The sequence below is a fragment of the Dioscorea cayenensis genome, chromosome 4 (assembly GCF_009730915.1).
Source record: "Dioscorea cayenensis subsp. rotundata cultivar TDr96_F1 chromosome 4, TDr96_F1_v2_PseudoChromosome.rev07_lg8_w22 25.fasta, whole genome shotgun sequence".
Lineage (NCBI taxonomy): Eukaryota > Viridiplantae > Streptophyta > Magnoliopsida > Dioscoreales > Dioscoreaceae > Dioscorea > Dioscorea cayenensis.
Window position 1 is genome coordinate 21258583 of NC_052474.1, and position 27730 is coordinate 21286312.

At 34.6% G+C, this 27730-nt stretch overlaps 2 protein-coding genes across 7 annotated transcripts; one reads left to right on the top strand and one right to left on the bottom strand.

Annotated features, from left to right (window-relative positions):
* Positions 1-4219: 4219 nt before the first annotated feature.
* On the top strand, positions 4220-13623 carry LOC120259072. Of its 2 annotated transcripts, XM_039266608.1 has the most exons (11): positions 4220-4481; positions 5784-5820; positions 5932-6273; positions 6570-6720; positions 6907-7014; positions 7119-7674; positions 10605-10904; positions 11027-11096; positions 11360-11538; positions 12961-13033; positions 13247-13623. In XM_039266608.1, exons 1-11 carry the CDS (start codon positions 4314-4316, stop codon positions 13393-13395), a joined length of 2133 nt encoding a protein of 710 aa, XP_039122542.1. In that variant the 5' UTR covers positions 4220-4313; the 3' UTR covers positions 13396-13623. The 2 variants fall into 2 exon arrangements, with proteins under 2 accessions (XP_039122542.1, XP_039122541.1); XM_039266607.1 differs by having other exon boundaries at positions 5784-6273.
* A 568-nt stretch (positions 13624-14191) lies between these two features.
* LOC120257981 (protein SEMI-ROLLED LEAF 2) lies at positions 14192-25826 on the bottom strand. Of its 5 annotated transcripts, none has more exons than XM_039265304.1 (20): positions 25688-25826; positions 24305-24379; positions 23206-23321; positions 22296-22410; positions 22028-22156; positions 21408-21455; positions 20445-20596; positions 20161-20357; positions 19744-20036; positions 19268-19417; positions 19047-19155; positions 18800-18945; positions 18589-18684; positions 17697-17772; positions 17401-17528; positions 17036-17236; positions 16801-16941; positions 16573-16701; positions 14639-14854; positions 14192-14508 (listed from the first exon to the last, which is right to left on the bottom strand). In XM_039265304.1, exons 1-20 carry the CDS (start codon positions 25811-25813, stop codon positions 14347-14349), a joined length of 2805 nt encoding a protein of 934 aa, XP_039121238.1. In that variant the 5' UTR covers positions 25814-25826; the 3' UTR covers positions 14192-14346. The 5 variants fall into 5 exon arrangements, with proteins under 5 accessions (XP_039121238.1, XP_039121236.1, XP_039121237.1 ...); XM_039265302.1 differs by having other exon boundaries at positions 18541-18684; XM_039265303.1 differs by having other exon boundaries at positions 18589-18690.
* Positions 25827-27730: the final 1904 nt, after the last annotated feature.

Genomic DNA, 27730 nt, shown 5'->3' on the forward strand with positions numbered 1-27730 from the left:
GTAACCAAGTCCAATCTGGCATCGGTCTCGCATTGTCGACTATACCAAGGCGACGTGGAAAAAACCCATTGTTACCATCTTTCCCTCGCTGGCACCCAAAGAGTGTACTCTCGATATTTTCCAAGGAGGTGGGTACCATCGAGAAACAGCAGCACGCCCCGCAAGCCCTCTCGAATCCCACAATACACGCTACCGAAAGAAAAAGAATGCACGCTTAAAACGATCACCGCCTCTCTCCACGATCGCAATGTCAGCCGGATTTGTCTCACCCACCTTATCCACATACCAAAGCAAACAAATATAGTCGGAGATGTCACCGCTGCCGAGGACCACCCTGCATGCTCTTTTTCCCAACCAAGCCTCGCTTGTATGGTACGTGGACACCATGTTCCCGCAACATGTCCTTCCTCGAATGTCGACGGCCTCGTATAAGGGACTGCGTCCTGAGCTCTCAATCACTCGCGCGCTAACCCATTTTTTTCGACGCTTTTCGATGTGACGTCGAACCTACGCCACCACCGCAAGTGTGTGACGGGTTGATTGTCTTGATTCAAAGTATTTTTGTTATACTTTTTGATGCATGAAGGCGCCAACGACAACCATCGGGCAGCAGATTCCACGACCACTCACGATGTTTTTCGCTCTTTATGAATTTGAAGTCAAAATTCCTTTTGATTGCATGATTTCAAGTACATCCCTCGAAATGTTCGACAATCGCAAAACGCCGACCAATATCCAACGACAACACTTCGTAATGATCCGACGAGGAAGGAAGACATCCCACACCGCTGTGGTCACCATGGGATGAACGTGAGCACTCGCAGAATCCGAATTCCTCGCCAACACTTCACCAAATGAAAAGATCAATATGTTAAGCGGAGAATATAATGTTTAAGCGATAATGACAATAGTTAAACGTTAAATTAAATACTTAAACAATTAACTAATAACGTAAAGGACTAGTACTAATATGTTAACCAAATGACGGACATATTTAAACAATAATCGACCCCTGCATAACCGAATAATTAAAAGAAAAGGAACTTACAACGAGTAAACCTCGCTTTTCATTAGATTCGGCAATAGCACATTTTCGCTCCCTCGACGACAAGATCAACTCACAAAGACATTCAAGATGGAGTGGACGTGACACATCCACCGGAAGTCAACATCGCTTTCTATCGGGCAAACTGCTTTTATATCCATCCGTGTGATGAACTTAACCCTCGACAAGAGAAACTCTCGAGACCCCATCGCTCACATATCTCAGCCTAACACCAATTCCCAAGAAGTCTCGAGCTGTGAACATTAGCACTCTTCCCTCCCCGTCAATCTAGCAATACCACAAAAACTCTCCATAATATATCTGATCGAAAACCAAATCAGCATAAACCAAATGAAATGAAGAACAAAAACGAAGACGACGTAAGAAGAAGTAGAAGATGTAAAGAACAAAATGCATAGATGTAATCGCAAAACAAAAAAAGTGCACAGATTGTACGACAGAGGTTAGACTAGACGTGATGTGATTGGGCGGTATTTTTTTTCCTCCATCCCAAGGGCAAAAAGGGAAATATATGTCATTGTCGCGAGGAAGACATGTTGTCATCGTTCGAATGAAAGTTCTCAACTCAACACGAGTCTCTGTGTAAACGCCAAGCTTTTTATGTTTAAACAGATACATATAGTGTTTAAAATAACGGTTAACTGTTTAACTAAAGTCTATATCATGTAAATAATATGTTATTGTTTAAATCGAATGCTTTCATCGACATCGCGTCGCTAGATGGGTACCTCCCGGTCACCTGCTTAAAACATATTTACGTATTTTCTTAAACACCGCTGTCATTGTTTAAAGAGTAACTTGAGTATTGTTTAACTTTTTTTCTATTGTTTACAATGACGCTTTTTGTTTCCCACATTGTTTTTACTAGGTCTCTGCTTAAATTTCGTAAGTTCACAACAACTACGATTGTTTCGCTTTTATTTATAAAAGATTTACAAGATTTACAACATTTACAAAGATTTACAACATTTACAACATTTACAACGTCCGCTCGGACTTTGGACACTCACGACTCGACCCTCAGATAACGAAACAAGTGTCTCAGTACATTCGATACGCCACGCTGTGCATAACAAGCGCATCAACTTGAACTCCGCAAAACGTATAACATTAAAAAGGTTAAACAACACACATTCATGAAAACGACTATTAATCAATGTGTCATGGTAGGACTTAAACGACGATCCCGAGTAGTTAAACACGTAACGTAAGAGTTGTACATCGACGCCATTTTCTTAAACGCTAACGTAAAAGTCTCAGTGGTAAATGTCAACCCCGTCTTTAAAGGATGTTTCACGATCTCCTCCTCTAGAGAATCCTCCGCAATCACGCAATACGTGAAAAACTTTCTTTTCTTACCCAAGTCGAAATGCTCTTTAATTGCTTTCCCAGTCATCCATCACTGGAGAATCCTCCTGCATTCGTGCAATTATGAGAGGATTTCGTCAAGGAGAAAAAGATAGTTTAACTAGTTCGGTGATTACGGCTAATTGATTCTCAAGATAAGGAAGAAGGCTCACGAAACATCCTTTCAGATAGAGTGGTTGTCCATGGGAAGAGGAGGAAGAGGAGGAGGAGGAGGAGGAGGATGATGAGGACGACGAGGAGTGGTTGTCCATGGGGAGGGTTCTTCCCAGTTATTTATGGTGTGAAGTCCATGACAGGCGACTCTTCAGATCCGAGAAAAAGTTAAACGCACAGGGTGCCGATATCGATCGATGAGAACGAACGCGTGTTCGAATTTGATGTTACGTGCATAAGAATTAATGCCGTCATTAATTCTTACGCACGGATACTCATAACTCTTGCACCGCCACGCGCTACATGCCAACAATTCGTATCAAACTGAAAAAGATCACCGCTTTACGCAGAGACTTTTGAGAATTTACACGCTTATGAATAGTTATACATGTAAAGATAATGTTAAACGGAGATGGGAAGTATTAAACGGATATGACAATTATTAAAACATATTAGTAAAAATATTTAAACGGATAATAGCAAATAGTTAAACATTATTTAAAAATATACAAATAGATAACCATAAACGAGAAGAACTTTACAACGAAATGAACTCATCGTAATTACTGTTCTTCTCGTCGTAATACAACTTTACAACCATAAACGAAGAGCGACAATGGCACATGCTGCCTCGCCGACAATAAAATCGACCATGATTTCATTCAAGATGAAGCTGCACTTGACCAATCCGATGGAAATCAATTTCATTTTCCGCTCGGAAACCGATTTATATATTTCGGGTATGATAATGAGGAGAACAACAAGATGTAATGCAACTCCTCGCATTGTCTATCGTAAACCAAGCGAAAAGTCCTTCAAAAGTCGAACACGATGTGATTTTGGGCTTCCTTTCCCACCATTTTCGTGGCTAAAAATGAGATTTCACAACACTGGACCCATTCTGAAGTGAGCGGTAGGGGGTAAAGGGAAGTTAAACACTAACGGAGACAGTCTGTGAGTGTGTAAAAAGTAGGGAGGGGTTTTTGGGAAGTTTTGAAAATTACGAGGGGTGAACAGTAATTTTCCCTAAAAATCATTTAAACATATATTAAAAAGGATAGCCAGTTATATTTTCATTAATTATTATATTATTAATATTAACAGGTGGAAAATAACAAAAAAAATTTATAAAAATATACATTGGTCAATCCAACTTTTACAAAAGCACAGTAACAAATAGCCATTTTTTACAAGGGTATACAAGCAATTTTTTTTAGAAATTATTATTATTATATATAGAAGTAAGTTAACATTTACCAACTTCTACAGCTGTCTATAACCATTTTTACTAACATATTAATTACTATTTAAAAAAAAATCATTTAAACATATATTAAAAAGAATAGCCAGTTATTTTTTATAAATTATTATATTATTAACATAAACAGGTGGAAAATAACAAAAGAAAAATTTATAAAAATTTACATAAGCCAGTCCAACTTTTACAAAACACAGTAACAATTATCCATTTTTGCAAGGGTATACAAGCAATTTTTTTAAATTTTTTTTTAAATAATAATAACAATAATAAGTATTATTTCATAATAATTTATTCGTACCGAATAAGACAAAAAACAGTTACTTTTTGTACAAGTCTCACACTCTGGAGCTTCGCTTCGCGCCCTTTTGGTTTTTCTCAAACCCTCGTTCTTATCGTTCCAATTTTGGAAACCTAATCCCCTTTTGATTCTCCAAACCCTAGATTCATTCTTTGTGCTTTTCTTCGATGGCCGCCGCTGCTGGCGATCTAGATGGGATGGACCCCGATGGAGAGATGACCATGGAGGAAGTCATCCATGCCCTAACTGATCAACTCGTTCTTCCCCTTCTTCCTTGTAGGAATCCCTCCAAGGAGCCTCCGCTGATCCCTCAGCAGGAAGCAGTCGCAAAGCAGGTGCTTTTTTGGGGTTTCTTGTAAAAATTGTTGGGTTTTATGGGTTGTATTTGGTTTTAGATGAATTGTTTAGGTGGCTTGGGTTTAGATCTCTAGAGAATTGACTGGATTTTGAGTTGATGATGCATTTGTTTTTGCCTGATGGATTAATGTTTCCAGTTTGGGGTTTTGTATGTGAGGGTTAGTGATCATCTGTATGATAGGAATTCTGGCAGCAGGGTTGAGAAATCTTGTTTTGTTTATTTATTTGTATATTTATTGGACCTGTTCTTGTGCATTTTCGATTTTTTTTTCTTTTTGCCGGATGTGTGTGAAGGATGAGAGGATTTTTGAGCAGCTCTGTTTTTCAGGTTGGTTGAATCACACATATTTATGAAATGAATTCTGGTGGTAAGAGAAATTTGGTCTTTTTGGTGTCCCCATCCCTGTGAATTTTGGATTTTTTTTTTGCCAGATATGTGTGAAGAATTAGGGGTTTTGGAAAAGCTCTGTTTTCCTCGTTTGTTGAATCACAAATATTTGTGAAATGAAATCTGGCAGTAATGGTAAGTGAGATTAGGTCTTATTATTGTCTCCATTCCTGTGAATTTTGGATTTTTTTTTTCTGCCAGATTTGTGTGAAGAATTAGAGGTTGGAAAAGCTCGGTTTTACATGTTGGTTGAATCACATATATTTGTGAAATGGATTTTGGTAGCAATGTTAAGAGAAATTTGGCCTTTTGGTTGTCCCTGTTCCTGTGAATTTTTTATTTTTGCTGCTGATATGTGTGAGGAATTACGGGTTTGGGAAAGCTCTGTTTTTTAGGTTGGTTATGCGTGAAATGGATTCTGGCAACAACGGTAAGAGAATTTGGCTTTTATTTTTTGGTATTGGTCTTGTGAATTATGGATCTTTGAATGTGTTTAAACAATGAAGGCTGTTTTGGAAAAGCTCTGTTTTTTAGGTTGTGTGAATTACGGATATGTGTGGAAGGAATTCTGGACTTGGTCTTTTCTTGGCTCTGATTTGTTGCAGTGGTGGAACTCTAAACCCTAAACTCTTTTAGAACTTCACTAATATTGCCTTTTAGTATGGGGTTATCTGCATTTTATTTTGATCTAATGACATGGCTGGTATTCTATAGTAAATGAAAAGCTATTTTGACTTAGTTTTACATTTACTATTGTTTTTGAATGATCATGGTAGTTGATTTTCCATCATTTCTCTTTTAGTAGTGTCATTTTCCGGTTAGTATTTCATTTCTTTTACTTCTGTTAATCTTTCATGGCGCTTCAAATATTGCATTCTCTCTCTTGCTGCAGTTGCATGCGGTTGTATTGCTGTACAATTATTATCACCGTAAGCAGTTCCCGCAGCTTGAGTTTGTTCAATTTGCACCATTTTGCAAAGCTGTTATAGTTGCAAATCCAAGTCTTATGATTTATATGAAATATATTCATGGACGTGAAGTAGCGGAGTTAGAAGATATTCAGAAGAACCTTTCCATTCTTTCCATCACAGAGAAGGCGGTCTTGGACGCTTGCAAGATATGTGCAGCATTGGATGCTGGAAAAGATGTTCCATCCATAGAGGGACTGCCAGTCTCTAAAATTGCTCTTTTTTTGGTCAACCCTGTGAAGAAGACATGCTTGCTTCAGTTTTCTGCTGTAACTCAAGGAGTTTGGTCCTTGCTTGAGAAAGATGTTGATGCACCTCTTGACAATCTTGGCGGATCAAAGAATAAGAAGAATTCTTTAGCTGATAATGATATAAGGCAGAAACTTGCATTTTCCGCTGCTCAGAAAATTACAGGTGCCTTAATCTTTTATGTGTTTGTTTTGTTGTGTCTATTTATTTATTAGCCTTGCCTTTCCATGCAAATAATTGAAAGAGCCTACATGCTTCCAATACACTCTCAGAAATATTTTGAGCAAGAATTTCTGATATCTTCTTTAAATTTCAAGGAAAAATAGCCAAATAATGATTTTGAATTTTGGTTTTCTTCCATGAAATGCCTTAGATATTGTTAGTCTATCTTGATGATAAAATATTATGGCACAATTTAATTTGTCAGTCACCTCCTGTACTCGAATCCCTGGTTGAAACAGGTATTCATCCATCAAAATTGAGAATTCTTGGATGCCATTTAACATACTCACTAAGCGAGGAGAAGAGAACTACTACGCTATATATAATGGAGTATAATCAAGCTGTTGATGGGGATTTTGTAGAAGTTCCTATTGATGATGTGATGAACAGGTTTGTTTATTATTCATATGTTCATAGGAATGCTGCTCTTTGTGATTTTTTTTCATAGCCATCTGTTGTACAATGGGTGTTTAAGGCTGAGCTTTTTTGGTTTTTGGAACATTCCGCCTTTTATTTTCTTGTCTTCACTAATTTGTTTGTATTAATTGAGTTTCTTGTTTGCTGATATTTGTGTAGCATAAGAGGTCCTCTAGTAAGGGCAGGTGTACCACCTGAAGTTACAACAGTTGTGGAATACTACCATTTGTTACCATATGTTCACATTATATCTGAGTGGCTATCCAGGTTATTTTTAATTTTACTTTCTGATCAGATGTGATACTTCAGTTTATGGTAATCAAGGGCATAATTTTCTCATTTTTAACATTGGGAGGAATTGCACTATGCAGGGATCCACCTCACAGAGGTTCCTTAGATTTGCAAAAGCAGCAAGCAGAAGTAGAGAAGTTTCCTTTGGAGCCAGAGCCAATTGTGAGAAGTCACGTGGTCAGCAACAAATCTTGTAAGAACACACAAGCTATGGTCTTGAGCAATAATATCAGCAAAACTGAAACTGAATCTAGAAATAAGAGGAAAAATAATCCATTCTATATGAATGGATCACAGGAAGCTGCTGGTATACCCAAAAAGAAAGCTGGCAGTTTCTCTTCGAAGCTTGATTCATCCAACTTGCAACAGCAGCCAATGACTTGTGGAATGAGTCTCAATAACAAGAAAGAAATGATGAAAACCCAAGTGATAAATGATCAAGGCATTCGAGGATCCACTTTGAGTGAGTCATCTGAAGCTTTTTCAAGACCTGAAAATGAGGCTGATGGACCTATCCAGCAACCTTTTCTTCAGACCAAAGAACGCATCATTTCTGACATTCAGATGAATAATACTTCAGAGCAGCTATCTTCCGAGGCCAATGTTAGTATTGATTCAGATGGATTTAAGGACAAGGTATAAGATACAAATTTTCTGATAAATGCTATTGACATTATCTGCAACTTGTGTGATTCATGTTTTTCTTCAATAAGACTATAATGTGATGGTTGGAAATACATATTTTCTTTGGTCTTCAGAATGATGCATTTTTTGACGCGTGATCTGTTATATTAGTTTCCAATTATATCAGGAAGCAAATGCAAATGTGAGTAGTAGGAGTATTTTTTCTCTGTGCTCATGAAGGCCACACTTTCATGAGAAATGATACATGTGTGAACGACGGATGTTTATTGGCTAAACTGAACATGGTATGCTATAGATTCAAATATTCATGTCTAACTGTGCAGAACAATATTATCTAGATTTGGTTGTGATGTAGCTCTTCACTACAACAAATATCACCTTTTGCATATTATGACGGCATAAGATATTAGAAAGTAGAAATTGCTCACTGATCTTGTGGGATGAAGATCATTCCAGTCAATGATTAATGGATGGTTTGGTGGTTGTGTCAGAGGAATTTAGCATGTTAAAATGCTAGTGATTTTTAGGAACTAAGGTCGCAATGCTATTGGATGTTTTAGAAACTGAATAAATTCTAAATATTTTTGCTCTACAGTAGCTACAACAGTCTTTTTGAAAATTAATACAATACCTTCACTATTGGAGCCACATTACCTATTGATAAGTCATTCAACTTTATGTCTTTTTAAAAGATACCGTTTAAACAAAATCCAGTGTTTGTTTTGAAGTATTTCACTGTAGCTATATATTTGAAAATTTTAATATTTTCCAAATAATGTTTGAAATCATGGCTTTCTATTGCACCTAATATGAGCGTAAGTCAAAATCTCGATTTTGTTTTCCATCTTCAATTGTGACTGGGATTGCATTTAATTCTCTCTTATTATTCATCTTTTTCTTTGTCAAGTTATGTTCCATATTTTGAGCCTTTTCTAAACAAATAAAAATCTCTTGATTTGAATTTCGAGCCTCTCCAACCAAAACAAAATTATATTAGCATAAATTTTCAAATCTATGCTACTCCAATTACATTTAGCTTCCAATATAAATTATTTCTAATTATCTTTAATATAATTCTAGGTCCTTCTTTGACCTAGCGCAACATGCACCATATTATTCCTCGAAAGCCACCCTTCCTATTTAACTAAAGACTAAAATCGGTGGAATATATACAGTGGATTATGAATGAAAGTAATCTTATTGTCTCATGAAGGAAAATGAAGGACTATGAATAAACTGAAGGATGATAGAAAGAGAACATAAATACCGATGGCATAAAGAATGGTTTAATTGATGATTATGATGATGATGATTGAGAAGTTGTAATCATAAATGGAAATAAAAAGCAAAATAAAGAAGATGTAATAATAAGATTGGAATTTGTCATCCAAATGTTGAGGTGTTAAAAAGGATATATTTGTTAGATAAAAACCAAAACTTATTATATGCACTCGATTTAACCCAATAGTTTTTAAGCTAATAGGATGAGAGACCATGGTTTATGTATACAAGTCTGTATTTATCAAGTTAACTTATGTGAGATCATTAGTTACTCTAATATGCATTTTTGTATGTGCTAATCTATTTTTAACTAGCCTCATTTGCAAACAAACTAAGCTTGGATACTATATTAGATTGAAACTGAACTTAGTAATTGAATTGATTCAACCCAAAAACTTAAGCTAATAGTGTGAAAGCGACTTATATATGCAAATCCATATATATTATAACTGGTATAGGACTATTAGTTACTCTAATGCATTTTCAATACAAATCCTGATTAAATTTCAGCTTAACACATGCTTTTGTCATCTGGTCTTGAGTCTAGGTCTAATTTTATTTTTGTATTAGGAAATTGGGTGTCAACGCTCTTTGACTTGATCCATGCTATTTCTAATATTTAAAGAAAAGAGAAAACAAAGAAAACAATTTATTCATGATTTGTAAGGACAGTAAACGGTTTTTTTATACCTTTTGTTGGCATCAAACTTATGCATTGTCTTTCCCTTTTTTTCATTGAGTGGGCAAGTCTATCGCCATCATCAACGTGGCTATAAACATAGCTGTGGATGGCAATATCCACGGATCTGATGGGTACGTGGTCCATCCGAATTTTAATAGAACTTGTTTAGAAAGCCCTCGGAGGGTCTAAGTGAGTTTGGAATACTAAGCTGAAATCCAAGTGAGGATAGGACATATATGGGATTTGACCATTGGCTACCTAAAACTTGAGCCCAAATATTTCAAAAGTACCTGATGTAGAATTCATGGAACCCAAAACATGAAATTCGAATATTATGATTATAAATGAATATATGTTAGTATGTATATAATTAGAATGCTAGATTTTTAAACCAATAATCTCTATTAGTTAATATATATGGTCTATTAATTTATTTCAAAGTTTAAACTAATTCCTTTTTCTTTCTATTTCATTTTTTGAGAAGTTGACCCTTATTTTCATGTTCTCATTACTTTGGGAAAAAATCCCAATTCAATAACTAACTCATCTTCTTACTAGTTTATTAAAGTATGACTTTTGTTCTCACTATTTGAATTTTTTTTTATGGGTATCTTATTAAGTTTGCAAAATATGGTAATTATTTTTATTTAAACCACTTGACGGCTTTTAGTCAGGTTTAGCAGGTTTAGGATAAGACAAGTCTGGGGATCTAAATAGTGATTAATAGGCTTGGGGCAGGTTTGGGTCATAAAATTTTAAATGGGTTTGTGTCTAAGGTTTGTGTTTTTTGCTGTTATGCGGGACATTGCCATCCATAAGTATGGTTTTACTGTTGATAATCTTATGTTTTTCCAATCCATTCTTCTTCTTTGTTATTTGTACATAAGTTCTATGCACATATGAGATAAATGAGTTTGTGCTTGACAATCAAAAGAATTATGTTTGTTTGGCCTGGTAGGCAGATAAAGTTGATGTGGCTAAGAGGCTTAATAATGACACCAGAACTGAAGACGGAGGATTACCAGTCCAGAAGGATAATGAAGGTGGAAATTCAATTCAAGATAGGATGGCTAGCAGTGGTCTTCGAAGTTCAGTTCAGGATAGGCTGGCTACCAGTGATCCTCGAAGTTCAGTTCGAGATAGGTTGGCTACCAGTGATCTTCCAATTGTTCCTGTTGAAGGATGCTCTGAGAAAAATGATAAGAGAACTAGTCTGCAGACCACCTTACGAACCTTTAAGAGAAAAAGGAATGAATTGGTAAATGTTATTTTTGAGTTCTTTGTAAATATTTGATTCCCTCGTCATTGTGTTAATTGTATTTCTGTTAAGATCATGCATTTGTTTTCATACAACTAAGTTCTACTTATCCTACAATGTAGTGTAATCAGCATCGAATTCTTGAAGATGAAATTGCCAAGTGTGAGATGAACATTCAGAACATATTGAATGGTACAAGTTCCATTTTTAGTCTTACATTTGGCAATTACTTGTGTGTTTTATTATGGTTATGCAGCAATATTGCAATTTTGGAATGGAAAGCTTCATATTATCAAAGTTAACTGCTTGAAGTCTTGAACTCTTAAACTTAGGTTTTATAAAATAGAGAATTTGGCTCCTCTGTATTATAACATGATTTATTTTACTATAAACAATTTCCTTATTAAAGTACCATATTACAAGAGGAATTGAAGTTCCATGGCTTTCTTTTCCAGGTGGGGAAGAGGATGTTGTTTCTAATATGGAACCCATAGCAGATGCGGTTACCATTTTATCATCTAGCCAAATGAGCATGGATGGATCTACTGCATCCTCTGAAGAAGAGAGCTTTAATGAACTTGTCAAAAGGAAGAAATTATCTGAGGCTGTTCTATTTTTAAGAACCCCGTGCCAGGCAAGTTTTAGTATTTTTGAAACTTTTCAAGGAATTCAATGATAAGTTTAAATCTCTTCCTAGCTACTTGTCACTTCGAAGTGGAGATATCAGCTGTATGATGTGGGGTTTCTTTTCTTTTCCTTTTCCTTTTATTTATTTATTTATTATTATTACTATTTTTTTATATACCCTCTAATTATGTCTAGTTGTCTAGTTTTCCTCCAAAAGTTCACAATTGTTTCTATGCCTGCATAAACCTCGAGATAATATTTGAATAGGGATGAAAAATGGATTGGGATTTAAGTTTGAGGATGAAATTAAAAATTTCCTTAATCTTCTTTGGGCTTGAATGAGGATTAAGATGTAGGGGATATTAAGGAAAAGTAGTTTGTTGGAGGTTAATGTATTCTTTTTAGTGTAGTTCACTTTTAACTGTAGAAATTTAAACTTCCATCAACGGTAGTAAGAGCAAAATTTTGGGGGTTTGGAGGATATAAGATGCCACAGTGTGCAGTTTCAGGAGCCCTAAAATCAAAAGGGGAGGAAATGATGATTGAAACAACTAGTTTATTGTTTGGTTTCCTTAATCTTAGTTTCTAAATAAGGAAATTTTCTCTTTCCTGAATTTTCCTTCCTTGCATTTGTATTACTCCTCTGTTTCGGTTGCTTGATGAATGAAAAGGCAAACTGGATTTTAAATTCTTCGTCGTTCATTTGTACTCTGACCAGCTACTGATAGGGTGCATAAACCACCCTCTTCCCCTTCTTGATTGTCACCTTTCTGTAACTCTTCTGAACTTATACTGCACTCTCAAACACTTCATCAGTCTCCTGTTCTGGCCCGGGAAGCTAATAAATGGAAAAGTCATGTGTGTGCACGCACGTGTTTACTGGTCACACTCAAAAATTCAAGTTTCCATGCCATTTCTGTCGAAGCAATATTTCTGGAAATTTTGAAGTGACCGCAGCACACTGAAGACAATTACCTGGGCAGCTAATAAATGGAAAACCCCTGTGTGCGTGCATGCGTACATGTGCATGTGTGTGTTTACTGGTCACATTCAAAAATTCAAGTTGCCATGCTCATAATTGTCGAAGCAATATTTCTGGAAATTCTGAAGTGACCGCAGCTCACTGAAGACAACTACCGGCTACGACCTTCGTAGCAGATTGTTGTATTGCAATGCTCAATCAGAAGACATTCTGGAGTGACTTGCCACACTGTAGAGACAACAACCTTTCACAATGTCATCCAGCATATTATTTTGTTACTACATAATTTCATGATCATATAAAATCCTTCTCTTATTTAAGTTCGCAGACTACATCTTTTTCTTTCAATTTATGTGCTTGTTTTGCATTGCAATAATAGTAGTTTATCATACTTCTGTCAGTTTGATATGTTATGAAAATTTAATTCTCTTTGATTCTTCAATGCAGGAGTTGGATGATATCTGCAGCAAAAACAACTGGACGCTTCCTAGATACTCTGTGTTGCCAGTTGTTTCAGGCGGTAAGACTCCCAAGTACCTCTTTATATTGCAGAAAAATATTGAAGACAAATATTAATTATAAAGCTCTCATGCATTGTCCCCAAACCATGAGAATCACTACACAGCCACAGAAGCAAAATAAAGAGCACCATATTATCCTGTTTACACCTATAAGAAGAAATGCGAGTTATTTAACATTCATTTAGCTTTATGTGTGGAGTTTGCTTTTGCAGGGAACTTCCAATCCACTGTAACAGTTCAAGGTGTAGATTTTGATTTCATGTGCCGAGGAGATCCCGAAGAAAAACCTCGTGACGCCCGACAATCCGCAGCAAGTGACATGTTGATCAAATTACGCAAAATGGCAAGTCAAACAAAGTAGATCAATCAGCTTAGCTTCTTATCCTCTCTGCTTACACCTTTTTGCTTGTTAGTCCATTAGATCCCATTTTGAATTCCAAATATAGTATTTATATGATGCCAAAGAAGCACAAAATACCAAACTTGTTAATCCCACAACAATTAGTTGCTGCCAAAACTCTGAACTCATGACTCATTTGTTTCTTGAGATTTATTAATATGAAGTCATCATTTAGTCTCTGAGTTATCAGTCTGTTTGATTCCTAATGCAAGTGTCTTCAGGTGTTAATATATAATTTGCCTTTTTGAACCATTTTGTGCTTTCCAAGTCTTCAACTTGTTATTCATGCAGGTTTGAGTTTCTACATATGTATTCTCTGGTTATTATTATTATTATTATTATTATTATTATTATTTCACCATATTAATAAAATAAAATTGCAAAGGAAAATGTGGACAAACCACATGCCCTTGAGTTTGGAGGGAAACAAGCTTGAGTTTTAAGAGGAATGAGGTAATTCTAGTATGTATATCTATATATATTTAACAAAAATTGTTTTAAACAATTAATAAATCTTCACAAATACATTTTTTATATTTTTAAAAATATTAATTTTTAATTTTACCCGTATCAGGTTGCATACATACACAGCAATCTTTTCAAAAGAATAACTTAACAATAGTAATTAAACAATATCCCAATTCAAATAAGCTTCAATTCAAACGCGCTATACTTCCAAGTGTTTGTTTTTTTTAAGCCACCCCTCTAACTTGCATACAAAAATACAAGACCAAACATAGTTATCAGAGATGAGATCTCACTGATAAACTTGGAATTATTATTATTACTGCAATAATATATGATATGTGAACTTTTACATGTAAAAAGAATGGAGGAAATAACAAAAGCAATAATACAACTTATGCGATTTATAATTAAGTATTTGTATACATGCTACATTTTCAGGATCTTTCAGCATCCTGCAGCTTTCAAGAATTTATCGTACGGGCTCGAAGGCGGAAGCCGGAAAGACTGCTCGGATTCAGAAAACTGTGAATCTCCGCTTCGTATACTCACATTCTCCGGCAAAGTTAATCTTAGGTCTACCACAGGGTGGTTTCGCTTTTGCACCATCTGCTTAATGGTTCAAGATGTGAAACAAACAAAACAAGAAAGAGTTACTTAAAAATACGGTTAAACTTGGCGTCAATTAGATGAAAGTTTACGATATGATACAATGGTTAAAAGCACCGGAAAAATTTACCTCCTGAGTAACCTCTGCCTCATTGTTACTACTGTACTCAAGCAACTTCAGAGGCGACGGTTCTTCTTGCTGCTGTTGTTGCTTGAAGCTCAGGAGAACTGACATTTTCTGCTGCTTTCCCAGCACTAGTGCCTCACATTGGCTTTTCATTTGGTCGTAGGGTACGATGGTAGTCAATACTGGTAAATTAGCAACTTCTCGTGCAGTCTCGAGAACCTGAAACAAGCAACAGTAGTTATTGACAATCTTAAATTCTAATCAGCTGCGGAAAAGCTCTGTCGTTAAAATTGCTTAAGGGTGACGACGGGTGCACAGAAATCTTATATTCTAAGTGGTTTATCACAAGAAAGCTCTTGGCATTTGCTATAGGTATACCAAAACAAATAAACTTGATCAAGATCGATAAAATGATTGTTAACAAGTGCTATAATGATTGGGGAGTATCAAGCATTTTAAGAGCAAAGAAAGATAATAGGATGAAAGTTATGATCAAACTGTAAGTTAAGAAGCAGTTTTCATATCATAAGAGAGATGTGCACAAACCAAACACATTACTGTCAAGTGTGTTAACATAAAGGTGAATGCAAGTGGTGAATAATCAGGTAAGTAGATTTCATGTTAGGTTTGATCTTGTGCATGTACATATGACATCAGAGGAATGTTCAAAAACAGTGGGGTTTTATGTCGATAGTATTCGACGGTGCCATGCTTAATACCAGCCATTACACTAGATGTCATGTTATACTGGATCTCGTGCAGGTATATTTATTTGCCCCATGGAACTATGCTCTCAAAAATTGACAATGGAACTTCTAACCAAATTACTTGTTTACTATAAATATGGGGTGGCCAAAAACGCAATTCAGCGAGTAAAATTGCTAAAACAGCACGGTAAAAAGAATTTTACATAATAAGACTTTTAATCACAGCTTCACTACATAAAATTATTTAATATTGTTGAAAATCATTTTACATAATTCGGCATGCATTTAATATTGTTGACACTCATTTAACCAAGGTTCAATTTATTTTGGGCAAGTGGTGCCATTGAAATGGGGCACATGCTCACCAAAATAAATCGAACCATCTTGCCCCAGTTCTCACTAAACTATTTAATAGGTTAGGCGGAGCTCCTTCGTGTATGACTCCATCCAAATGGACCATGTTACTTTTCTTTGATGGGATCAAATGTAAATAATATATACATATATATAACCAGAAAATATTACCAATGGAGGTTGGTCCAAGTGATAGAGGCTTAGGTCAGTTAAGCAAGAAGTTTTGAGTTCATCGTGTATCCAAAAAACTTCCCTGGGAAAAGGTGCAAACCTTATGGGGCTCACAATACCTCACCCCGAGAAATCAATGGGCCAAAAACCAAATTAAAAAAAAAATTCATTTTTTGTATAATGCCATAGTACTAATGTCTAACTCCATATAAATTTAGAATAAAATTTTAAAAATCCAAGATCATATTATTACATCATATTAGAAACCAATATGTAGATTAAAAATAACCCCCATTTTTAACAACCTGGTTTATAAAGGATCACAACTTGGACAACAGATCTTCCTGCTGTTACTCTAGAACTACCAAAAGCTTCACATCCTTTTCAAAGATTACTTACATCTTTTTAAATTCTTATCATCCTGAAATTACTGCAGATTTACATGTCTTAATTATGAAACATCATATTTAGCTAAATTATACTCGAACACCAAAGTATAGCAATGCTGACGTCACAGCGGATAACAAGCAATGAATTAGACAGTGAAGAATTCCTAAATACGCCTCCTAACTTATGCCAAGAACACCAAAGTCATTGTTAGACATGCATCAAACACAAATAGCAATAATTAATGATGGCTTCTCAGCATTAAATAAATTTATGCAAATGGAAACATTTTATTGGATTAGAGCAAGTATTACGTACCGATTCCATCAATTGATTGACATTTAAAACATCAAATCCATTTAGAGATTCGGACATTTTGCGATCTGACTGACTTCCACAAGCTTCCGGAAATAGGTCATCATCTTCTGTGAAAGTAATACCCATCACCTGCAATAAGAAAACCCTTACTGAGTCTAATGCATGCAAATAAAAAATACAATAAACTAGGGAGTTTAAATACAAGATAGGTTATGACAATGATAGAACCTCATCTAAAAGTTGGCTTTCTTTCTGTGCTAGTGGTGAACAATTCTGCGGTGTTTCCATGAACAAAGGAGCTCCTAGTAAAAAGATGTCGTCAGGTGAAAATTTCTGCAAAAGCTGCTCCTTTATGCCCATTAAATCTTCCTGTGATACAGCAGTTTTAGTTAGTGGTAAATATCACAAATGAATATTCCATTCCATCTGAGGCCAACAGATTCCTAATCTAAAGTACTTTTACCGCTGGTAATTCTTTAAATTTTCCAATCAAGTGTGAAATAACAACTTGCTTTAGTTTCTCGTCATCAATTTTGATTGTCTCAAGGAATTTCAATGCATCATTGTCATCTTCTTCAGACCCATAAGTTGCTTTTTCTTTTGAAGGAGTTACATAAATGGCTGGCAGCCTACCATCTTCAACCAAACGAATATGTGGATCAACCTGTAACATGAAGTAAATTAATGAATACAGAAATGGAACTAGTTGTTCAGCAAATCTTAAATGCAAGAACAAAAACCAAAGGGAATTAACTCGAACAATGTAATTGTTCAGGTATCAGACTGTAAAATAACACATCCAACTATCTGAAAAAGCTAGAAGCATACCATTTTCTCTATGGCCATTGCTTTAAGGGAAGAAATTAATCCTGGAAGATCAGAAGCCTTGGCTGATGATATAAGCATGGAAGAAGCCATAGTAAAAAGTGATCGCCTACGGGATGGCTGCAAACAATCTTCATCGAGATGCAAAGTCAGAAGAATAAAATGTTGAAGGAAAGCTCTTGACTTGAACCCTCACAAAATATTGTCAAATGGAAATGAACACAAAAAAAGAAAAAAAGAAAAAAAGCAACCATTACCAATTTTGGAAAATGGCTTACTTTAATCAGAAAAAAACTTACTTTCGGAGTCACAAGAGATGCTCCACAGGGAAACTGCTAACTGAAAACATCGAACTAGAGCCACATGGCTTGATGTCTGTCAGAGAGGACAAACATACGTAAAGCAAATACCGAAAAAACACGAAGAATGGATTTACAGTGTATTTAATTAATCTTCAAAATACAAACTTTCCTAACATTGAGGATTTTAGTCAAGGAACATATATTTAGCAGGTTCTCAATAAAAACATCATTAAGGATTCAACAAAATGCAAATGGCTTCAAGTGAAGGTTTCATTTACGTGAAATTCAAAAACGGTTTAAGCTTTCAGGGTAGGCAATAATAGTTAAGAAGAAAGACATAGGAAAAAAACACACACACACACACACAAAAGCATGTGCATTTAGTACAAGATAACAACATATATTTACCCTTAATAGTAGATAGCGGTTATTCAGAATTTTTTAAAACAAAAACTTCACAAAGCTTAAAGCTTAACATAAACATAGATCAGTGTGTGGTTCAAAAGATAGGTCAAATGCCAACAGGGAAAAAGAGAAGAATGCAGTAGTAAAAGGCGAGTGAGAGAAAATCACAATCTAACATAAAGCACTTCAAGCCCACGAGTGCGCAGCTCCCCACAAAAATTCAGGCACTCTCCTTATCGTAATGCATGACTAAGTAATTGTCAGATGATAGCACACAACAAATATTGCTCCAAGGAAATAAAAAAAAAAATTTAAATACAAATGTAAACATTGTACAAGCTGTTCAAATTTGAGTTGGGAATAAGAAGAAAATAAATTTGTGGCTTCTTAGTTGCAATGGATGTCCCCCCAAAAGAAAAAAAATTGTGTAACTCACTTTGGATCGAGAAAACAATAGAGTAAGGTTGTAACTGTGAGACATTGCCTCATAATTGGCAGGAGTATTCTCTTGTGATGTAGCCTGAGTCCAGATTGACGAAAGAAGGAGACCAACTTGGTGACTGCTCAATCTCAGAGACATCTGTTTCTTCAAGACAGTTTAATTAGGAAAAATCAGCAGGAAAAACAGCATTTTATGCTTAGTGAGGAGAAAGATTCAAATCATCACAAGCATGTTTCGGTTCAGCATAACATACTTCTTTGTAAGATTCTGCGGAAACTGCTCCTTCAGAAACCGTACACGGAGGAAACAGCTTCATGCAATCAGACTCGCTCCCTGGGGCATAACCTTTCGGCAGCTTTATATCTTCATTCACATTATGGTACCCACTGTCTCGCATTCCTTCCAAAAAAAAAAAAAAAATCCTGACTTCACATACTTTACCCGTGGATCATAAATGTTAGGTGAAACTGCAGCAAGTGGAATTGGCCAAGGACAAGTACCTAAGGGCATAAGAACAGCCGAAAAAACACGATGGGAGCCAACTCTCGTCATGTGGTCCGGGTGGGTCATTGCCAAAAGCAGCTGGTGAAACAAAGCTTCAGGGAAAGCCTGAAGTATAACATAACATCAAGACACCAACTTAGAAATTGCTTTGGTCTAAAATTTAATGAGATATCTTCATGAAGTAGTTTAAAGTTCTGAAAGAAAAAAAGGAACTCACCTTCTTGTGATATGATAAGTTGGGGATAGAAGCTGCTATTTGTGCAATGCGATAAACTGCAGAAATTGTTGTCCGAGCTACAATTGCCGATGTTGGGATATTCTCCAGCACTACAGCCATCATGTCAAGTATAGGTCCAACATCACCAACCTGCTGATCCAAAATAGTAGTCATGCTAGTTTCAAGAAAGGTGAAACAGAGAGGATCCTAAACGGTTCAGATAAAATTTTCAAACAGAACACGGTGAATATATTACATCCATCTATTGTCTATGTTATCGTCTTAGAAGTGGAAGACATATCAAATATATTCCATGTCATTTCCGGGTTCTTTTCATATCACTGGAAGTTATGTCACTAGAAAGTAGAAACTCATGAATAAACAGGGTTAAAGCTATACCAAACAAACGATGTAGACACTCCTACATAATTAACCTAAATCATAAATATATGTGAAAAAGGATAAGAAGTTTAAACCTTATTGGTCAATTCTTTGAGGCAATCTTCTATTGCATAATGAAAAAGAGAATTCCATTTAATGGCTTCATCATCCAGGTCTGATGCTTCAATTGAGACTTGGATACATTTCCGCAAATGTCTCAACAATTCATTTATAGCAGTAATTAATGCCACTGAACCTTCCAAATTCGACTGTCGTGAAAGATATGAAGTAACATTAATGATGTTGATCCGCACACTGGGCTGCTTGGCTACATTCTTGTGATCTAAATGCTTGATCAGTATGGATAGTAACAAGTGACTATTTTCTCCTGAATTTAGAAAAACACACACACACACACACACACACACATGTAAAAACACATGATAATGCTCTCTATTCTAAATTCACAAGAAAGAAATAATGAAATAATGTAGAAAAAAACCCTACTTAACCTGACTTCTCCATTAAGATCTGCATTTCAGATAATACAGGCAATGCAATCCCACTATCAGGAGTCCAGTGACTCCCAGTGTCAAACACACGGAATAAGGACTCCGATACACGTCTCAAAGTAGTTGCCTCCTTGGCAAGTTTGGCCATATTGTGCACACAAACTTTTGACCAGTACGATGGACTTTTGGAAGTATCACTGTCAATATATCAATTAATGTCAATATGAAGAAAAAATAAAAATAAAAACTTATGTGAAATATTGCTAATAACAATGAGTTCTAACATTATTGAATCCAGTAAAGCTTTGGGACTGTCTGACAGGGCAACCTCTTTTCTAACAACTTCCTGCACCAGCAGACTTTGAGGCAGGTCATACTTTCCTTTCTCTCGGTAAAATTCAGGAACCTCATAACTATCCAAAGTTATTGAAACAATCTGTTTACAGTTCACAGACACATGTTAAAAAACTACAGCAATATTAGAAGTCTAAGTTGAGTTGTAGCATACCAACTAGATGGTAAGTTATGAAAAATGATGCAGTCAAAAAGTTGATCCTTTCAGTTTATAAAAATAAACTGATCAACCACTTCAAATGCAATTATTCTGCAAAAAATCCTCTCAAAAAGACAGAATATTCAAGACATGAGGCTAAATTCGACTATGGATAATGCCAAACAAAGACCAACAAAGCTATCACACTCACCTTGGGAATTTCTTCTTCAGAATCAAATATTCAAACACATAGAACATCAAAGCTATGCATAATTCCTTAACATTTCCTTTAAAGTTTTAAAAAGAAATTTGTGAGTTACAGCAAAGCCCAAAAGCATTTCTCTATTTGATCCTTTAGCTCTAAATTGAACATATATATTGCATAAAAGAATTATCGTAGGGCTTTATGGATAAGACATTATTTGCATCAGCAATTACTTATTCTAGTTGGTACTGTATACTTGATATTTATTTGGACAGAAAAGAGGAGTTTAGAAAATTTCATCTCTGGACATCATGTTGTGAGGTCTTTTCCATCTGTAAGGACACACAGACTTGTCCCATTGGCATGTGACAATTGCTTCAATAAAAAACTGAAAATCAACAAATCATAAATCCAAAACAAACTAACAAAACTGAAAGTGGGAGAGAAATACAAGCACCAAAACAAAGAGAATTTGGCTCACATGCAGTTATTCGAAAGCACGGCACTCACTTAATTTTGACAGATGCAAACTAAGAAAATCAAACTTACATCATCAAAGTCCATTGCTATATGCGAGTAGTCACCCATGAACTGCACCTATGAAAGAAGTACATGAAACAATGCCAAATATAAAAATGATAAGTAAGTGTGACATTAACAAGAATACAAAGAACCCATAATGTATGGTTTGCTTGAGAAAATTATAGACAAATTGGAATTTAAATTATTACATAATTTCCATAGTTTATACATCAGACTTAAAATATTGTTTTAAGTTATATCAAACAATGCATTTATCAATTCAGTTCAGAACCCATTTTCTCTTATGCCTAGTAACTAGATAGCTATACCTAGGTCACGTGACGTTAATCATGTATCTTTTTTTTTATAAAAATTCATGCACACAAGCTGCAATTTACTTTGTTGTAAGTCAAGAGCAATATAATACCAAATCAAATAGAACTCTAAGCTGGGTATTACTCTGTGAAAACTAAACAAACCTCAGTCAATTTAACAGGAATCAGTCTATAGTGTGAAAGATATAGAATCTAACGTAACCTAGTGATACAATGTCACAAATTGTCAATGAGCTAAAACAGCCATAAAAATATATAGTGGATGTTACAAAACAAAATTATATACTCAAAAACATAAATAATAATATATACCATTGATGCAAGAGCTTGCAATCCTGCCGAGCGTAGACGGAGTGCCCTATCATCTTCTCCTATTTCATGACCAACTTGACAAAGTTTTGGAATGAGGCCTTCAAGGTTGAACATATAGGTGCTATCAACCTATTATGAGACATGCTGTGTAGAAGTTAGCAGATATGGATAGTTCATACAAATTTCACAATCAAATAAACTGCATTCATGGTGCTTTCCGAAACATGCAGAATAATTCAAGCAACCACCAAGAGTGACAAAGAAATACCTGGCTGTTCAGAAAGTCCACAAGTGTATAACAACCAAGAATGCGCATCTCATCATGTCTTGTTTGATCAAGGAGGGTACGTATGATACACAATAAGCTAGTTGCAAAAAATGGCCTGATTGCACCAAAATAAACAGAAATATTAGGCAATGACATGATGTAAAGGAAGAAAAGGAAGGGAGGGGAAAAACAGAGAGGAAGAGTATGTCATATCAGGTATGTGTGCTATTTTGACCTAAGATTGATTTTGAGGTTTCTTTTGTATTCTCTCTCAACATGTTTATTCCACTTAGACAGATAGAAATCTTTAATGCATTTTTTTTCATTTGAATTCCAAAATGCAATGGGCAGCAGAAATGTAGCCCAATTTCCTAGCTTAGGGCATTCTTTTGCTCCTAATATTTATCTAGTTGTTCAAAGTTCCAATTGACATTACTTAATTCTGAATGTTTTGATCTCTCTCCCCAACAAGTCAGCAAGTATGCTAGTCACTGTTAGAAGACTTTGAAACCGTTAAAACAGATGTGAGTGACCAACAAGCTTTAAATAATGTAAATATCATACATAACAAGGTATAATTTATAGAAAACACATAACATGTAATGCTTTATTTGCAGAGTGCCAAACAAGAAATGTTAGGAACCCAATGAAGTAATAAGTAATTGAACCACTTATTGCCTTTAATCAGCAAAAATGATCATTCATCAAGTGTCTGTGTTGGTGCATGCAGTATTTGCATGCATGTGTGTGAGTGGTAGGTTTCCAATAATGAATGCTTAATTAGATTTTTTTTTTATAATAGACTCAAGTGGATCTATATGATAGAAAAGGATGTTAATAGAATCTTGCCAGCAGACAACATCAGCCTTTAGCAAAGATTAACCTTGAAGAAAACATACATTAAACTTACATCTGCTCCTTACATGAAGCTAAAAGTTTCCTATAGATGCACGGCACAACTTTTGCCATACAAAAGTGTTCATTCCGCAATTCTTTGTAACATCTCTGCTCTAAATACTGTGTGATCTGCAAAGTACACTTACAAGTGGTTAAAATTATTTAAAATGCCAGAAGTATTTTGAGAAAATTCAAGAAAATTGCCAGCAGCCTAGTGTTTTTGTATAAACTTCATTATAAGACATGATATTTAGGAGACAAAAATATGGCAATAAAATGGTTAAATGAGGCATCAAAAGGGCTGGCTTTCTTCCTCTTTGTCATCTATCTTTCATTTTCTTGGCGAGGAGTTGCACGTGTTTCCCCTTAAAAAGTGAGGACAAGAACAAAAAAAACAGTCATCCTAACCTTTGAAATATATTCAAAGATTGAGAATAGACATATTTTTGTGAGGCATATGCCACAAAGAGCTCATGTGATAATACTTATAATAATATTAACTTTTCATATTTTATTTTGCGTTATTGTTAATGATTCACACTTTTGGAACTGCAGCACTTGAATTAGTAAGAACTAGCACTATTGATTCAGCCACCTGCTAAGGTACATCACAACAAAAATGAGAGTGGCTGGTATTGTGTATTACTATTACCTAATAAGATTGGCAAAATAAATCATAAACTAATATGAGAATATTATATTAAAACTTTGAATAGGGAGTACTGTGTTGGCAATACTTTAAGCAAGACTATGATAAATATTTTAATGGCAATCAAGAAATTAACTTGATGCAACCAACAGCTATGTTTTTCTTTTTTCTTTCAAATACCACCTTCCAAAGATCCACAAAATCTCTGAAACGGTTCCTTTTTCAAGTAAAATATTAGAGAAGTTTCTTCCAGTAAGACAAGCATTTAAAAACAAACTAAACCTTGCTGAGTTGAAGAACACCAAGAACTTGTGTCAGTATTCATTAGATGTCCTAGACACAACGCAAACTACATTTAAGGTAATGGACATATGGCTAAACATCCGGGACAAGTTGACCAGATCATATATTAACAAGTTCAAAATCATTGTCACACAACAGACATGGTGAAGATGGAAAGTACCTTTGGTATGCGCAATGGATTTTTTGAAGCATACTCACAGAGTTTGGCAATCATCCTATCATTTGGATCTCCATCCTGCATTTACAAAAGAGAAAGGTATTCGTTGAGCAACATGTCCAACAAAAATAAAAATATAAATCAGTTGGAAATCAGATCGTCAAAAAGTCTACGTGGTTGAGTAGAAGTTTTAAGCCAAATCAAGTAACTTGATCAAAATGAGAAAAAACTACTTTTAATAAGGAACATGGTCTCTCAATCCTTCAAATGCCAATTTTCCCACAACTAATATACATGGGCATCCACTCAGAAATGCTTATATGCATGCAAGCAAGCAAGCAGACAGGCATGCACCACTCCAGAAACAACATATCGATAAAGTTTGATGTAAGTAGAGTTTAAAAAATGAGGAAAAAAGAATGAAATGATGTCTTAACAGCAACATGAAAAAATGTTAATGAAATTAAAATTAGATTTTAAGACTTGCAAGGCACAATACCAACTGAATAAGACAAGTAAAAGGAAAAGGAAAAGGTCACAAGAACCAAGTATGCTTGGATATTCATTTTGTATTCATGTAAACTAAAAGGAAACACATAACAACTCAGTCCTCATTTTTTCCAAAGCCATAAACAGAACTGCCTGAAGAAACCCAACTACCTATCAGAAATGACAGGGGACATAACTCATTGTCATCTTTAGAATGACGTCTTATTGACACATCAAAATAGAATTCAAATGGTGTTTCATGAGACAACATTTGCTAAAGTGTGGGTATTCGATAATAATGGAGATGAAAGAATTTCCTTTGCCCTATGTCAGCAAATGGGAAATGGACATAGTTTCTCCATAAAATATATCGAATACATGGATACTAAGTTGCTGAATGATAGTTCTGCAAACATAACAGTTCTTCAAATTTGTTATATTTAAGCACACAGAAAAATTCTACCGTCACTCTTGTTTATAGGAATAGTAGCAATTTTAGTACAAATAGTTAATTTTAATACCTGTTAAACAAAAAACTTCATGAGATGTTTAGAATATTCTCCAAGGTTATACAGCACAAAAATGCATCAGCCAAACTATACAAAAGTGTTGCTGCATTACCTAATTAAATGCACAGTATATAAAGCTAAACTTCCTGTTCATTGATCCAACTGACTCAACCTTTAGGTTCTCAATATCAATATATCATTGACATTAGGACTACGTCCTCAAAAATCCCTTAAATTTAAGTACGCTCAATGATAACACTAGCCAAATTAGAAATAATGCAATTCAATTCGAAAACATACTAAATATGTTGCTCAATCAACATCACCAACAAAAAGATTTAAAAAATAAATAAATAAATAAATAAAAATTAAAAGCTTATAACTTCACCTGAGATTTAGGGAATGCATCAGCAAGAAGCTTCTTGTAACGCTTAACAGGCTGTCGCGATCTTGCACGTAGGGATGGGCAAAAGAAACACAATCGGCCGCAGGCCGGCAAAACACGCCTCGACATAACCCCCCATTTCAAATATATATACAAATTTTTTCCTTAATTTTTTTCTTTTTTCTTTATTTTCTACTTTTCCAAAACAATTCGCCGAAACCCTAATAAAATCTCAATTCATCAATTCATCCAAGCAAAGGGCCCGAGATTTCTCCAGAGCCCCAATTGAAAACTCAAAGTCTCATCAAAACTCAAAACTCAAAATTCCAAACAAATTCAGCAACAAAACCCCTCAGAACACTAACCAAAAAATTTTCAACAACTACCAAATTAAAAATCCCCAGAAGAACCAAAAAGCCAATTTCTTGATTCCTTGATTGAATCACGACTTCGGGATCAGCCTGCAATCCAAGATCTCCACAATCACAGACTGAGAAATCACTACCACAAAAAAATATAAAAAATGCGATTTTTACCAACGATCAAGCAACATCTGATCAAACTGGGATAAAAATCAACAAAAAATTTAAAATTTAAAGGAAAAAAACTGAAAAAATAAAAAAACGAAGATACCTCCGTTGGTTGCCTCCGAGAGGGGGCAGAGAGGCTTGGGATCCCTCAACGTTCGTTTTTTCAATCTCATAAATTGCATTATATGGAGAGAGATAGATGGCAAGAAATAAAAAAAATTCTATAAAAAAAATATAAAACTATAAATGATGCATAATAAATAAGTAATAAATATAAAATTATAATTTACCAAAATATAAAAGGAAATATGAATATATATATATATATATAAGGAAATAAATAATTAAAAAGTCAACTTATAATTTTTTTTAAGGTAATAAATATAAAATTATAATAATTCATTAGAAATCCAAAAGGAAATATAAAAGGAAATTTATATATGTAGTTAGGAAAATGCATAATTGCATGTATAGCGGTTAAAAAATAATATTTATAATTATACATGTACTTATGTTGTCAAATGTTAACTCACTTTTATTTTTTAAAAAACTCAGTTTACTATATATATATATATATATTACCTCCAATCTCCCACTCAAACATGTTGAAAAAAAAACCTCTCTTCATTATTAGATGCATTCTCTTAAAAAAAAAATGTTGTTTTAAAATTTTAACCAAATAAGAATAAATGTAAATATCATATTAATGTTTTTATGTAAATATATGGTTTTTTAGGGCGTATGCACACAGTATGATCCACTTGTGTGTCACATTCGGTAAATATGAAAATTTAGCTACAAATTCACTCCCATAATCAGAAAAAATTGTGATACTATTACATTTTAAGTTCACTGTATTTTGAACCTAAATAATAAGTGTTACATAAATTAAACCTTTCGCAGTGGGTCAGTGCTATTGGATAAAAAGATTTAACCTTATTTATATGCGGATATGCATAAAAAATAAAATAAAATAATTATATAATTGTAATATTTGTCACTTTTGGAAATTGAAAAACACACTTTTTATTTATTAATTTACAGTGTATGCCTTTGAGGAATTTAGATTATAGTACTTACGGTTGAGATTAATTATCTTCGAGTTGTTTTATAGTTAACTTTGGTCACTATCAACAATTATTAAATGAAGTGGGACTATGAGACAACTCATTGGTTGTACAAGTTAAGGAGGGAGGGCACAAGTATATTATTTGTTACTTGTTAATTTTATATTTAATTTTATCTTCAGTAATACCAAGTAAATTTTTATCATACAGTTTGCTTCCAAATCAGTTAGACACACCGATCACCTAATTTATTAAAACTAAATTTTTTATATGAGATGTTTTTGTTTTTATAAAAAGATGAGTTCAAATCTCAAGTCACGCACAAGTGTATTAAAATATTAACTTCATATTGTGTATTGTTTGTTCACAATTCTTTATAAATATTTTTATTTTATTAATTTAAATCTAAATGTTAGTTTATAATATTTTATATTAGGAGGTGAGCTTGA